The following is a 15714-nucleotide window of genomic DNA, read 5'->3' as shown; positions in this document are numbered from 1 at the left end:
TCCCTCCCTTTAATACGGTGTCTCCTTGTCTGAGGAAGGGGCTGTGACCTCGAAACGTAACACTAGCTCTGCTCATTTTATGCAGTAAAACTCAGCAACTTGTAGCATCAGTACTTGTGTACCTCCATCCTGATCTTTTTGTTCATACCACTATAGCCCTCTATTTGGAACATGGGGGAAGGAGTGGGCTAGTTTGCCCCAAGATTTATGCTCTATACTCCCATCTGGCATTGGGAGTGCCCCTGTATATCTTTATTCTCCCTTAACACGCAGCTTACTCTGAAGTTCTCCATGGCTTTATTGTATTGTTTATTAGCCATTCCCGATCATCTGGCAGACCTGGTCCCTGAAAGGCTGTCACCTGTCCAGGGCTCGCTGCACGGCTCCCAGCCTGACCTGCGACGGATCCCTGACCTGCCCGTCCCGGCAGACTTTCTCTCCCTGTCCACCGATACAAAGCCCAAACTGATGACGCCGGATGCTTTCATGACGCCCAGTGCTTCACTCCAGCAGGTAACAGCCACAATGTATCTAGTAACGGCTCTGACCCTTTTCCCTTGTGATAGATGGATACAAATCGGCTCCTTTTCTCTCATTAACTTCTTCACTGCCAGAGGGGCAGTTAGTTCATTTGGGTGTCGGATATCTCACGAGTCGCCTTTTCAGGTGTCTGAAGAAGATTAAGCACAAAGGAAATAGTTTGGTGTGTGTGTGTGTGTGTGTGTGTGTGTGTGTGTGTGTGTGTGTGTGTGTGTTTATCTCCTGCGCTCCTCCCACATTGGCTTGCAATTTATTAGTGAAATTCTACATTTTGATCCTAAGTCTAATAACGAAGGAGTCATTTGGTTGTGTTTTTCGTTCAAAAAAAGGGTTCAACCCGCCACGGTAATTTCCATTTTAACATGTACCTCTAAACTCATAATGTCTTCTTGTCCTATGGACTAACAATAGTGAAATGTCAGTGCCTAAAGGGTTAAATTAATTATTGCATAACTAGGGTCATCTGTGTGCAAGCGCCAAACGGTGTATGTCCCAGGTATTCCGTCTAGTCTGGGTACAGACAGTGTGCACAGTACACCTCATAACAGTGCGCTCCTGAATTACCATTTGTTGTAAATACATATTTATTATTTATCAAAAATAGATACCATAGGAAGGCAAACATGTATGCAAAAAGCAGACCATAAAATGAAATTTCCTGATGGTAAATCCACAGCTGGAGTTACAGTATGATCGTGCACACCATAAAATATCATTATTATAAAACTTTGGTATAACAAAGTGCATATGGGAAAAATGGTGACAAACAATTTGCAAACCTGAATGGGAACACGTTGGTTCCTTTCACTGATTCAATCTTACAAAATAATAAACCAATTGGTACAGTAAATATCTCCATGACGGATACCAGAGATTATGGAAACCACATTCCTAAAAATAACACACCTTATTCCCATCGTATAACTGGGCAAAAAAAGGTTATAAACAACGTGTGAGGATCAGTACAGGTTAAAATGGCAAACACGATTGGGCTGTAATTAAAGGCACAGTTAAAATACTCCGCATGGCAGCTGGGTATACTGCACACCGATCATCTCGTCTGTCCTTTATACGGAAAAACTGTCAAGCCAGGATGGCATCACAGACAGGTGCCGGGTCGGTATTGAAGTCCGCCCCTCCATGAGATGAACAAACAACGCATGTTTTACACTGACGTGTTGCTTCTGGGGTGAAGAAATGGTGAACCGGGTGTGGTTGATCTAGTCCGCCAGAGGTGTACCCCGATATATAACACCCAAAAATTGAGACAAACATTTAAACCATGTTCAGCATGCATTGACAAGAAGGCAGAGAAAGCAAAGCCTTCATTCAGAACAGTTGGTACTTGTGTTCCTAACATGTAGATCCCCCTTGACCTCACGTCTCAAGAGTAGTGTCTGTCACTGTCTTATAGCAAGGGTTACATGATCAATTCCCAGAAACGTAATGTCATTTCCCCCCATGACATTTGGAGACATGTTTTACAACAGGAGTTTTATTACTTTTTTAAATGTCCCTAGCATGCTTTAACACCCTCACTTGTAGTTCCCGTCCACTTTCCCCCCACATTTTGCCACAGCTGCAGGACATAAGATCTGTCACTGCGCTCGTTCTACAATTGATATGATGATATAGCTTCGGCACCTTCCTTTTATTCATGCCAGAGAAAAAGATGCCTCTATACATATCGACAGGCTTTCCAGTGGCCGCCCTTGAAATAACCCATAACACCACTCTTAGATGGGAGAGGTCCTCATGGAGAGTAGTGACTGTGCACCAGGACATCGCCCAGGTTTTCAGATCTATTGGTTCTAATGGGTTCCTTCCCTCCAAAGAGAATTAAACTCGTATCCTCCTGTAGCAAAGGCCAAGGTCTATGGAGAATGTTCCTAATGTGATACTATTGTGAATTGAACGATCCAATAAAATGCATCACATACCTACTGGCATCATCCACTTTCCTAACACTCCACAAATTCATGTTTGTAGACCAACGCTAATACCACCCTAACTCCTGTTACTAGTTTTAAATACTTGGGCATATGGTTTGACTCCCATTTAACATTTGGGATGCACCTTGCTACCCTGACTGACAAACTAGGTGTACTTTACAGGAACAAATCCTCCCTATGTCTGCTAGTCAGAAAGTGTATCGCACAATTATCGACTACGGGGACATAGTATACGGCTCGGCACCCCAAACCCACCTTGGCAAACTTGATACTCTACAATTCAATATGCTGTGTTGTTCTCCAATGCAACTACAACACACATCACTGTGAAATGCTGAAAAAACTAGATTGGTCATCACTCGAGTCTAGGCGCAAAGTTCATTTTTCTTTTCTTGCCTTCAAATACTTTCTGGGAAAGATACCCGTCTATCTGAACAAGCTCCTCACCCCTACCACATGCAGCACTTATCATCTGAGATCTGACTCCAAAAGACTGTTCATGGTCCCAAGGTTCAGCAAAGTATCTGGCCGCTCCTCCTCTTACCGTGCACCCCAAAACTGGAACCGTCTACAGGAGACTCTCACAGCCGCCACTAGTTTAAGTCCTTTCAAAACTAAAGCTGTCTCCCATTTTAATCTGGTCTGTAACTGTTACATATGCCCATAATATATATTATCTCTAACTGTGCATGCTGTGTCTTGTATATAATGTATACCCTGTTCACTTATGTAACTATGTATTTGTAACCATATATTATTTGTCATCTTAACTCTGTGCCCAGGACAAACTTGAAAATGAGAGGTAACTCAATATATTACTTCCCGGTAAAACATTTTATAAATAAATGTTGGGCTGACTTTTCCCTTCTGTAAACCCTCTCAATCAATCTGTTACTAAATCTAGGTTAATTAATTCTAGCTATCTCTCTGAGGCAAACAAGATGAAAATTGGTAGAGCAGTTTTGTCTAATCCTTAGAAACTGCCCTGTTGGTACTCCTGTAATTTGATGGTAGGGATGGTGATTGGTGGCCAAAAGAAGGCTACTAGCGGCCGTATCTTTCCGAAATGTATTTGTTGTAATTTTGCCCTCCATCACAATGAGTCTATAAATATGAAAAGTTCATACGAGTGCTCTCTTCATAGTCGGTCTCAAATTCATATTCATTGGAATTAACACCACTGACAAGCTTGTTCACAATAATAATTGTCCTCCATCCCAGAATAACAGGATGTCATCAATGTATCTGATCAGTGCACATTGATCACAAATCCTAGAAAACATGTGATTTCTCCCTCCACCCCAAATAAAGATTAGCATCTGTCGGGGCGCAAGCAGTCCTGCATTGCTGTCCCTCTTACTTGCAGATCAAATTTGCCATTGAAAATAAAATAGTTTTGATACATGAAAACATTTAGGAGTTCAAAAAACAATAAATGATGTGAAACAAGCGGGTGCCCAGGAAGGAGGGCACTGCATTCCTGCCGAACTCCTGCTTGAAACTTGTGTTGAGCGACACTTGGCATTTCCGCTAATCTCATTTTTTTTTCTCTTAAATACTGCTCTTTAGACAGGAAAACATAGCCATACCTATCGAACAGCTTAATCACAATATTAGTAATCGTTTTTAACTTCATCAATGCAGTGCGTTCTCTCCTACTTAAATGATGATAGTGTATGGCGGTCCTGCTTTTCTTAATATCCCTCGCCACCGTCTTAATAGAAACCTGCACATTCGGACGTATCTGCATATTAGGCGTAAAGTTAGATCTAGGGTTGAGCTTTGTTTGGGGGGCACAAAAGACACTGCTCTGTGAAGATGCCCACTCATTATTATCGGTTTCCTCAGCAAGTTGTTCTTCTAATGGAGGAACCTCTAAATCCTCACGTTATTCAGCCTCTCGCTGTTAGTTCGGGGGAGACCTTCTCATCAACATCTCTGTCCCTGGAGAGAGCTGTGTGTTTTTATTTATATAGCCGAAGCTTCCGACCCAAAAAATGAAATCCTTCACCCACTCCAATTCATCAAACACTTTGGTTTGTGAGAATGTTAAATCTTTTCTCAATACTGCTAAATGATTTTCATGCAGATCAATATTATATTAAGGGGTTTAATTATATGCTTTGCATGATCATACAAAAAATTCTAGCTGTGGATTTACCATCAGGAATTGTGGCACAGCACCAGTGATTTTATGGTGTGTATTTTGTATTATGTTTTACCTTTTTGATTTCTATTTTTGGTAAAATAATGTATGCACTCCTGAATTACTATTTATGGTGAACTGTTATGACTTGTTTTCTTCTCTGCTTTTAAATGAATTAGCCACGTATACTGTCTTAAGATTTCAGTGCAATTAAAACTGGCAAACAGCAGAAATAAATGAATCTAGTTTTCTGTCATAGTAGTAAAGCATTAGGCTGCGGCCATGGTGACCGCTCACGTTCGTGCGCATGACGTCACCCGCCTTTATAGCTCCAGCGATTTGTGGCCAGGGTAGATGCGACGGATGTGTCGGAGAGCGTAGCTGTGACGTCATGGCGCTGGTTCGCCCTCATTGGGCGGGCCGCTCATGTGACCTGGCCTTCGTGCTGTGGAATCAAATGTAACTGATTCCTCGCCCCCTAGCGCTGTCGCATGCGCGGTCTATGGCTGCGATCATTGCCTTAAGGCATTCTGATTGTGCCACGCACGCACGCCTCCGCGCCTTTTTCCCGACAATGGCTGCGACCTTACACAACATAGAAGGGGCTGTTTAAAACAACTGCTCTCGACTCTTGTAGACAACTCATCCAGCCCCATTCATGAGGTTTTCAGAATGTGTGGGTTTAGGACACCAAGTCAACTGATCAATTCTATTGCCAATAAAGAATTGTAAATCCCAGAGAGACTTGGCATGCCAGTGTGGAGGCAATAATGGCCAACTGGCCCATCCCGGACCGTTTCTCCTTAATACCCCTCTTCCCCTCCCCCCCCCCACTCTCTTCTCGACTTCCCTACTCTCCCGGTTCCTACTAAGTAAGGTTAGTTCACGTCAATGTGTTAAGGGTAACCTGCGTTAAGGGTAACCTAGGTGTCTGTTTCGCGTAAAACTTGTTTATTTCTCTTGTTTGTAACAGCTCGCCTCCTCTCCCGGGAGCAGCATCAGCACCCTCACAGCTGTGACGCCTATTAGCAATGTCTCTGTCAACGATACGGCTATGTCCAGGTAATGTCGCAAGCTTGGGTTCAGGCGCCAAGCTCCACTGTCTGCCTCCCTCTCTGGATACCAATTACAGTCCTGTAAACAGTATAGGTCAGAGGTGGCAAACTCCAGTCTTCAAGGGCCACCAACAGGTCAGGTTTTCTGGATATCCCTGTTTCAGCACAGTTGTTGACTGAGCCACCCGTGCTGAAGCAGGGATATCCTGAAAACCTGACCTGCTGATGGCCCTTGAGGACTGCAGTTGGCCACCCCCAGTATAAGTGATTATCCAGGCTTCAAACAAACATAACTCCATATGGTGGCCAAGAAATCGTACATCATCCAGGTCTGCTTTCTTTCCACATTGGTTTTAACCACTTCCAGATTTAGTGAGACTTAACGTCTTCAGTGTCGCGACTGTCACAGCACCGAACGACTAATGCGGAGGTGGGTCCTGTTCAGACGCATGGACCCCCCTGCAGTATGATCGCGGCAGTGCCGGGAACAGCATTACAATCTGTATATGTTTAATGGTTACAACCCTTGCAATGTGTCACAAGTACCCGCACTTCCACAGCCCCGATGATCCGTGAACTTCCCACCACTTTTGCTTCTGTCCAGGGCTAAATGTAACCACCATGCTCTAGCAGCGGGATATTGCGGCTTCTGCTCCTCATGTGGGGAGCTGGCCAGGATCATGGAGACAGAATGTCTTTGGTATTCTGTTGCCACACATGGTGGCCCTGAAAGCGTTTATTTCATCGTTATTACTTGAGTGCAGAAACACTTTCAAAGTGATCTGAGGCTTACAAAAATGTACTGAATACACACAACTAAAGGATATAAGCTCATATTTACCAAGCAACCTCCTGCCAAATGGCCCACGAAGACCCCTTCCCGCATATTGACGAGAGTGGTTTGTAAGGCATCTCCCAACTATTTGGAGGTATATCAGTCGATAGGTCCTCTCCAAAATTCCTCTTTCTCTCCCAGAAGCTTTCCATAGCCAGTCACTATGGGCTGAATCATGTCATTTACAGTAACAGCCATTACAAATGGCGCCATGCTTTTTACGGGAGCAGGTCCGGGTTAACTTGACATATGATTTAGTGAATACAGTGTTATTAGGCTAACCGAGCTTGGTAAATCTAGGCTAGTGATCTACCGGGTCCTAAAAACCACGGGGGTACTGGGTACCCGTGGAAAAAATTTAAATGATCTGCCGGGTAGGTTTTGGGGTCAGCAGCTGGCGGCGGACGGAGAGAAGGACGACAGCCGGTGGCAGAAGAGGACCATGTGAGAGGAGCAGAACGGCCGGGGAGGAGCGCGCCCCAGCGGTCCGACGGCAAAGTCTTCTGAGTTCCGGTGTCTGCCGCTGCTACCGTGCAGGTCCTCCCAGGCCGTTCTGCTCCGCTCACATGGTCCTCTTCTGCCACCGGCTGCTGCCCTTCTCTGCCGCCGCTGCTATCCTCTGCAGGTTGCCATCCTCCTCTCTCTCCACTGCCGGCTGGAGGCTGCCGTCCTACTCTGCCTCCACCGCTTGCGGTTGTCCTTTGCCGGCTGACGTCCTCCTTCTCTCCCGCCGCCAGCTGCTGTTCTCGTCTGCTGATGTACCCGGCACCAGGTTCCAGCGTGCTGGGCCGGTTCCGAGTAGGTAAAATATGGCCGGGTGTGCCGTGTCCCAGATAATTACAGGGATCACTAATCTAGGCCTTAATACCTAAAGAGCTACATCAACTAAAAATGCAACCTTTGGCTTCTAGGAGTCTTGTCTTCCTGCAGCAACAGCTAAGGGCAGAAGGAAAGCAAAGCCGGGTATACGAGTTTGTATAATGGATAATAACTAGATAAATGGAAATATGTTTTTCTATCTGTTTGGAATACTTTGGCACACGGTTACTAATCGGTGCAGTACCGTGAGATACTTTCACACCCCTTGTCTTTTGTGCCAGATGGGGTCTTGGGGCATAGCTCTGCTTAGTACTTGGGCAATCTGTGCAATCATTATCTCATCTTCCTTGTTTTACTCCTTCCAGGCCGTCGGAAGATCTGACTCTAAGCCCCAAACTGCAGCTAGACAGCAGCGTGAGTGTAAGCAGCTCCTGCAGCCTGAGCCTCCAAGCCAGCCCTCGAAATCACACCGTCCTCATCCCAGGGCTGTCTGAGAACTTCACCACCAAACCAGCCGTCAAGGTGCAGCGCCGGCTCTATCTGCAATGCACACCATCTGCAAACATTCAGACGCCAGTCCATCATAACCCGGGCAATACACATGTCTACATTCAGACGCCAGTCCACCATAGCCCAGACAATACACACCATCTACATTCAGTGGCCAGTGCCATCATAACCCGGGCAATACACACCATCTACATTCAGACGCCAGTCCATAATATACCGGGAAATACACACCATCTACATTCAGACGCCAGTCCATAATATACCGGGAAATACACACCATCTACATTCAGTGGCCAGTGCCATCCTAACCCGGGCAATACACACCATCTACATTCAGTGGCCAGTCCATAATAACCCGGGCAATACACAGCATCTACATTCAGTGGCCAGTCCATAATAACCTGGGCAATACACAGCATCTACATTCAGTGGCCAGTCCATAATAACCCGGGCAATAAACACCATCTACATTCAGTGGCCAGTCCATAATAACCCGGGCAATACACAGCATCTATATTCAGTGGCCAGTGCCATCATAGCCCGGCAGTACACACCATCTACATTCAGACGCCAGTCCATAATAACCCGGGCAATACACACCATCTACATTCAGACGCCAGTCCATAATAACCCGGGCAATAAACACCATCTACATTCAGTGGCCAGTCCATAATAACCCGGGCAATAAACACCATCTACATTCAGTGGCCAGTCCATAATAACCCGGGCAATAAACACCATCTACATTCAGTGGCCAGTGCCATCATAGCCCAGGCAATACACAGCATCTACATTCAGTGGCCAGTACCATCATAGCCCGGGCAATACACACCATCTACATTCAGACGCCAGTCCATAATAACCCGGGCAAAACACACCATCTACATTCAGTGGCCAGTCCATAATAACCCGGGCAATACACAGCATCTACATTCAGTGGCCAGTCCATAATAACCCGGGCAATAAACACCATCTACATTCAGTGGCCAGTGCCATCATAGCCCGGGCAATACACAGCATCTACATTCAGTGGCCAGTGCCATCATAGCCTGGGCAGTACACACCATCTACATTGACGCCAGTCCATAATAACCCGGGCAATACACACCGTCTACATTCAGAAGCGTGTGCCAGCATTATTACCTGGACAGTCGGACGTCTTGGGGCATAGTCTGGGCTTTTTATACGACTGACTGTTTACATGTTGGACAGCAATAGGTCATTAACAGCAGAATTCTGCTATCAGGAATGAAATAATCATGGTTGGAAAACATTCAAATGCTACTTAAGAGCTGCATCAAAATGTGTTCTTTGAAGTGTGAGCTGCATAGCAGTTAAAGGTAAAAAGGAAAAAGATAGCCAGGCGTATAATAAGGCTTATAGGCTAAAGCATTAAAACAGTGATGGCCCCTGTATGTTTAGCCTCTAGGCCAGTGTTTTTTCAACAGGGGTTCCTAAGAAGCCTTGGGTTTCCCTGACATCATGAAAGGGGGTTTCTTTGCAATTTTCAGGTCATTTGAAAATTGTACCGAATACAGAACAATTTACAATGTATCTGATCTCAGGCGCGCTATTAGAGAGGGTTGGGGTTCCTTACAATGTATCTGATCTCAGGCGCGCTATTAGAGAGGGTTGGGGTTCCTTACAATGCATCTGATCTGAGACGCGCTATTAGAGAGGGTTGGGGTTCCTTACAATGCATCTGATCTGAGACGCGCTATTAGAGAGGGTTGGGGTTCCTCAGAATTTCACAATATAATTATAGGGTTCCTTAACCAAAAAAAGTTTAAATAAACACTGTTCTAGCCATTAATTGTCTGGAATCTCTATTAGGATCGTAATTGTTTAGCTGCCATAAAAACATATGGTGACAATATTAGAAGCTTGAAAATGCTAAAGGATAAAGGGACTTTACTGACGCGGCATAGGTGCAAGTGCAGGAGTAAGTGTCCCCACCTGCCAGGGGGAATTATGGGTACAAAAATAGGAAAGGAATTCAAATACTCTTGAGATAAGCACACGGGGTGCAAAGAAAATAGACCTGATGGATCAAATGGTGTTTAACGCTTTCGCTGGCAGCAGGGGTGTTTTGCAGGACCCTCTGGCAGCAAAAGGGTTAATTAAGGTGGTGGTGGGCGGCAGGAATGGATAGACATCATGGCACAAATGATGCATAGTTTCTTTTTTCTTGTATGTTCTGCGATAAGGCAGAGACCCTTATCTCAAGCACTGTGTATCCCGTGTGCAAAGTGTAATGATGTGGTTTCTCTGTCAGGTTACACCATCCAGCCTTCCCCTGGAGCTGCAGGGTTTGGAGCCCTTGGTGGTTCCGCAGGTGTCCCCTACCCGTGAACGTTCCCCCGATGTGATCTCCAGCGCTTCCACTGCTCTGTCCCAGGACATCCCAGAAATTGCATCGGAGACGCTTCAGCGCAGTTACTCCGCTCCGGGACCTCCGGGTCTGGCATCCGAGGGGCCAAACTCCTCTCCCCACACGGACAGCATGAGCTCTGCCGCTTCCGCCTTACACCTGCTGTCTCCCCGTAACCGGCCCAGCTCTGAACACGGGCACCGTCCGCCGGACATCGGATCTCCAGCTGCAGAGAACGAGCGGATCAGCACCCTGTCTCTGCTGGAGAACGCACTGGCACAGGATAACGTGGACGGAGCAGGGTCTCAGCCGTGGCCGGCTGCACCCGATATAACCAGGGAAACGAGGAACAGTTTGGCAGACAGGTAAACCGTCTGTCTATATGTATGAGCACCGTGGTTACTAATCTGCACTCAAGGTCCCTAAAAGTGGGACTCGGGCCCTTTGACATTTAACACTTAGAGGTTTGTGCGGCACTTGGCGAAAAAAAAATCTTATTTGGATATATACATTCTATGATTACCTTTATTGAAAACTAAAACTACCTAAGCTGCCGATCGATTAGTTCTCCCGTGATGTATCAGTAAAGATCCTCCTTTAATTTAATATTTAATACTACAGAGCTTTTTTTTATTAAAAAGAAACCCATAAGATTTTATGTTTTGCTCCTTTAATGCTTTCAGAGCCTTAAAGCAGCAGCTGCTGCACCATCAAAAAAGAAATACCCCCTTATTATAATTTTCCCTTTTGCTTCTGTTTTTATCAAACCCTCCCCTTTTAAATTCTGTCGTTGAATTCTGGAAATATCCGTTTCTGACTGTGGCCCCTGTGAGGTTTCTGACTGTGGCCCCTGTGAGGTTTCTGACTGTGGCCCCTGTGAGGTTTCTGACTGTGGCCCCTGTGAGGTTTCTGACTGTGGCCCCTGTGAGGTTTCTGACTGTGGCCCCTGTGAGGTTTCTGACTGTGGCCCCTGTGAGGTTTCTGACTGTGGCCCCTGTGAGGTTTCTGACTGTGGCCCCTGTGAGGTTTCTGTCATTCATACTCAGGACGACAGACGTTGCCATTGTGACCGCTGATGCCTGTGGGGGAATAAGTGTTGCCTGCTCGAGCAGTCCAGCAATTTCCTCCGTTAAGTTTTGAGTTTCATATTCTGCACTGGTTGCTGGGATTCAGCAATACTTGATCTTGCCGGCAGCTGGTGACACTGGCTTCCCTTCTGCCCAGTTCTGCTAATGGAACCAGAAGCCAAGTTACGTCTCCAGGTTTAGAGTGGGAGCGAATAACTGAGCAATGTGCAGAATTATTCCGAGTGTAACATTCAATGTAACTTCTCAGCCCGGCTCCCTGGGGCACGGGTGGCCAACTCCAGTCCTCAAGGACCACCAAAAGGTTTTAAGGATATCCCTGCTTCAGCACAGGCGAGTCCCTGTGTTGAATCAGGGACTGGTTGAGCCACCTGTGCTGAAGCTGGGATATCCTTAAAACCTAACCTGTTGGTGGTCTTTGAGGACGGGAGTTGGCCGCCCTGCCCTAGAGGGAGGTCTAAACCCAGTAACTTCCCCCAGTCAGTACCTAGGAAATCGGACTCCCTGGAACTGAAAGTATACGGATCAGCTCAAGGGGACTTCTTGGCTCCCACCGTGTAAGAAAACAAACGGCAAGGTATAAAAGAGTAAGAAAGGATTGAGCTGCAGGAACATGTGCAGACACGAGGTGTCATTACAGGGCCCCCCCAGTGCTGTGATGCCGTCTTCTGGAAGGTGTGTGCCACATTGGAGTGGGGATCAAATCTTCACTGACAAAGGGAACAATGTTTCACAGTATAATAGATATTGGTCAGTGAGATGGCTGCGGGACCCACTGCTTCTAAACAACGCACGCTCATTTTTAATACATTTGTAATCTCCTTTTTTTTAAAAGAAAAATGCTTCTGCAAACGGATTCTACATTCTATTGCCAATATTTAGACTTTGATCTAGATATGATTATATCATCAAACTAGGCTGGGAAGGTCCCGGGCGCCTAAAATGTATGTCCTGTAGCCTGTGTTGCTGGCAGGTCAGTCACCGCGGTGACTGGCAGCAGCGCTCTCCGTGACCCCAAAGCATGATTGGGGGCTGTTGGGAGCAAGGTGAATTGCTCCGGAACTATGCCCATGCAGCCATCTTGGGAATGGGGAGGACTTTCTGGCTGTCAGCCTATCGCCAACCGCTCTCCCTCTTTACCAAGCTCTGGCTCCTAAACCCAACGCCTGGCTCCTAATTTATTTTCTGTCTGCCCCTGCTCTAAAACTTAAATTGTGAAATAGAGGTCAAGGAGAAAGCTGCATAAAAGTTGCATCGTTTTACATTTAAATTGCAATACAGCTGTGTAAAAACCAGCCTTGCTAATAAGATTCCTATACTTGGGCGACTCTGGGAAAATGTGATTCACACCTACTTTCTCAAGGGTTGCATAGTTACAAAGTAGACCTGAAAGAACAAGATCCGGCCGGTAATCGCAGTTTTTGGAAGCCGCACGGGTTGTGATTGTGAAGTGTGAAACTTTCAAGCGCGTGGCTTTAAATTCTTGCTTCTAATTGGCGGTTCTTTTTCCCCCTTTAGCGCGCGCGATGATCAGGACCGAGGCAACTCTTCGTTTCATAGACAAAGCTATCAGCTTCTGCAGCAACATGACAGCCAGGATGCCAGTGCGGAACAGAGGTGAGTTACGTCCGGCTGCAGCCTGTGCCAAACTGGGGTCCTCGGGGAATTAAGGCAGGCAGCTTTTTAACATATGCTTTCTGTTTACCCCAATAACAATATTGTGCGTCTGATTTGAATGTCTGGGAAACTTGGCTTGGTGTAAAGCTTTATGGTTGAGGAAAGTCTGCTTTTTACATTTTTCTTTTTTCAAACTTGTGCAGAAGTCTAGGAGGGGTGCTGGCTCTACGACAGTGATTTTAACCGGGGATCCGCGACACCAGGGGGGGAGAGCCGGGACACCTCTCCCATGCTGTCCCAGGCCCGGCGACACCCCACATAGCGGTGACCCTGCGGCTCCCGAGCTCAGCAGCCGCCCGGTCACTGCTGTACTTCCTCTCCCTGCCTGCTCTGGTCGGCGCCGGAAGTCGCACAACTTCCGGCTGACAGAAGAGAGCGGAAGGATCGCGCAGGCTTTTATTTCCTTCTATTAAAGCTGCAGTTCAGTCTTTTTTTTTTTTAATTAATTTTTTTACTTCAATAGTTTTAAGTGGGCAATCTCTAATTACCTAAAGAACTGTATAGCTGCCAGTCAATTCGTTCTCCATGTATTGATCGGCGAAATTTGGTGACATAATTAGAGCTGGCATATGTTTTTCTTCTGCTTCTTTCTCTCAGTGGAAGCTCATGAATATTCATGAGCACTCCTGCACTGACATGTGCTAGAGGGAGGGCAGGGCTGACAAAGGGGTGTGCCAGGGCTTGTGACAGGACATGAAGGGGCAGTGCCTTAGCAAATGGCTGTTAAAATAGAATACAAGAAAATTGGTCTTTCAAAGTTGTTTTTTTAAAAACAGAAAATGCTAAAAGTATTTTTTCTTACTACAGAACTGATTTATTAAAAAAAAAACACATGCAGGATATTGACTGAACTGCAGCTTTAAAAGGGTAATCCAATTTGGGAGCAAAGTATGCTAATGCCAGTAACATGCTTATGGACTGACCCACTCGGTCAATGCCTGTAACATGTTAAGGGATCACCATCGTGGTCAATGTCAGTAACATGCTAAGGGATCACCATCGTGGTCAATGCCTGTAACATGTTAAGGGATCACCATCGTGGTCAATGCCAGTAACATGCTAAGGGATCACCATCGTGGTCAATGCCAGTAACATGTTAAGGGATCACCATCGTGGTCAATGCCAGTAACATGTTAAGGGATCACCATCGTGGTCAATGCCTGTAACATGTTAAGGGATCACCATCGTGGTCAATGCCAGTAACATGTTAAGGGATCACCATCGTGGTCAATGCCAGTAACATGCTAAGGGATCACCATCGTGGTCAATGCCAGTAACATGCTAAGGGATCACCATCGTGGTCAATGCCAGTAACATGTTAAGGGATCACCATCGTGGTCAATGCCTGTAACATGTTAAGGGATCACCATCGTGGTCAATGCCAGTAACATGTTAAGGGATCACCATCGTGGTCAATGCCAGTAACATGTTAAGGGATCACCATCGTGGTCAATGCCAGTAACATGTTAAGGGATCACCATCGTGGTCAATGCCTGTAACATGTTAAGGGATCACCATCGTGGTTAATGCCAGTAACATGTTAAGGGATCACCATCGTGGTCAATGCCAGTAACATGTTAAGGGATCACCATCGTGGTCAATGCCAGTAACATGTTAAGGGATCACCATCACTGTTGGATTTCCTTGTCTGCTCCTCTTGTCTAATGTCACACTGTAATACAAGTTTTTGCAGTGACATGCCCCTATTCTCCCCCCCCCCCCCCTTAACCCTCCTTTCAATAAATAAAGGTAAATAAAACACCCACCTGACGGGGGCTCCTAAGAAATGCAATTTGTAATTTCCAGGGAAATAAAACATGCCCAATCTTTGCTTTTAGCACAGTTTAAGTAGTTTTAAGGAAGCCAGTTAGATTGTTAAATTGGCCAGCTATGTGACATTGTACCTTTTTTAAAGGTACACGCCCAAATTGCATCATATTTTGGACCACGTGGAGCACCATCACAATCATTTTTGCATTTGGGATCAAAAGCCTTAAATCAGCAGTCTTGTCTTATCCCCCCCTTCCTTTTTGGATATAGGTGGGAAGCAGGTGTCCCCATAAGCTGAGCTGTGTATTTTGGCTCTGGGGACTCCTTGGTTTGCGGGATTCCTGTCCCTGCCAAAGATGTGTGTGGATTAAAGAGGCAATCCAAGCTGGCAGGGTTTTTTAGGATGGAAACGGGGTGTTCGGCACTGAACCCCATTAATTTTAGCTCTGGGACCCCATGCTTCCAGAGATTTCTCCATAGGGGGTGCTGGTAACTGCTCCGCTACCAGGGTTCACATAATGGCGGCGTTTTAAAGATTCTGCTGGCCAATAGAAAACCATGATGTCATCTGGTGCTACCTATTGGCTAAAGAGACGTGCAAACTTTAAACTCGCAGGAGATACTGGCACCCCACCGGAGGGGGCCCCCGAAGCTGAAATTAATGGGGTTCAGCTCCGGAGACCCCCTGCTTCCATCCTATGTTAAAAAGCAAACAACGCCCTCCCCCCACAAAACGGCTTGGATTGTCCCATTAATATTCTGCATGATTGGGTAATTTTACAACTCCGTATACAGTGGGGATAAAATGGTGCAATGGTGCACACCTACATTTAATGCGGTAAGTCTTGGCCACCTATACTTTGCCCTTTTTTAGTGATTAGTGTGACGACGTCGGTGGCACCGCAGTGATGGTTAGAAGTGGCTGATAAAGACACAGGCACGCGCGGACGGCCA

General features: G+C 46.1%; 1 protein-coding gene across 1 annotated transcript in view; it reads left to right on the top strand.

Moving 5' to 3' along the window:
• Positions 1–15714, top strand: part of EDC4 (enhancer of mRNA decapping 4) — a 98893-nt gene that overhangs the window by 45937 nt on the left and 37242 nt on the right. The window contains exons 15-19 of the mRNA XM_075577103.1: positions 317–513; positions 5612–5700; positions 7713–7869; positions 10133–10593; positions 12832–12930. Of these exons, the coding sequence (XP_075433218.1) occupies positions 317–513; positions 5612–5700; positions 7713–7869; positions 10133–10593; positions 12832–12930 (1003 nt within the window). The remainder of the gene's footprint in view (positions 1–316; positions 514–5611; positions 5701–7712; positions 7870–10132; positions 10594–12831; positions 12931–15714) is intronic.

The sequence above is a fragment of the Ascaphus truei genome, chromosome 19 (assembly GCF_040206685.1).
Source record: "Ascaphus truei isolate aAscTru1 chromosome 19, aAscTru1.hap1, whole genome shotgun sequence".
NCBI lineage: Eukaryota > Metazoa > Chordata > Amphibia > Anura > Ascaphidae > Ascaphus > Ascaphus truei.
Note: the sequence above shows the minus strand (reverse complement) of the source record. Positions and strands in the feature narration are given on the sequence as shown.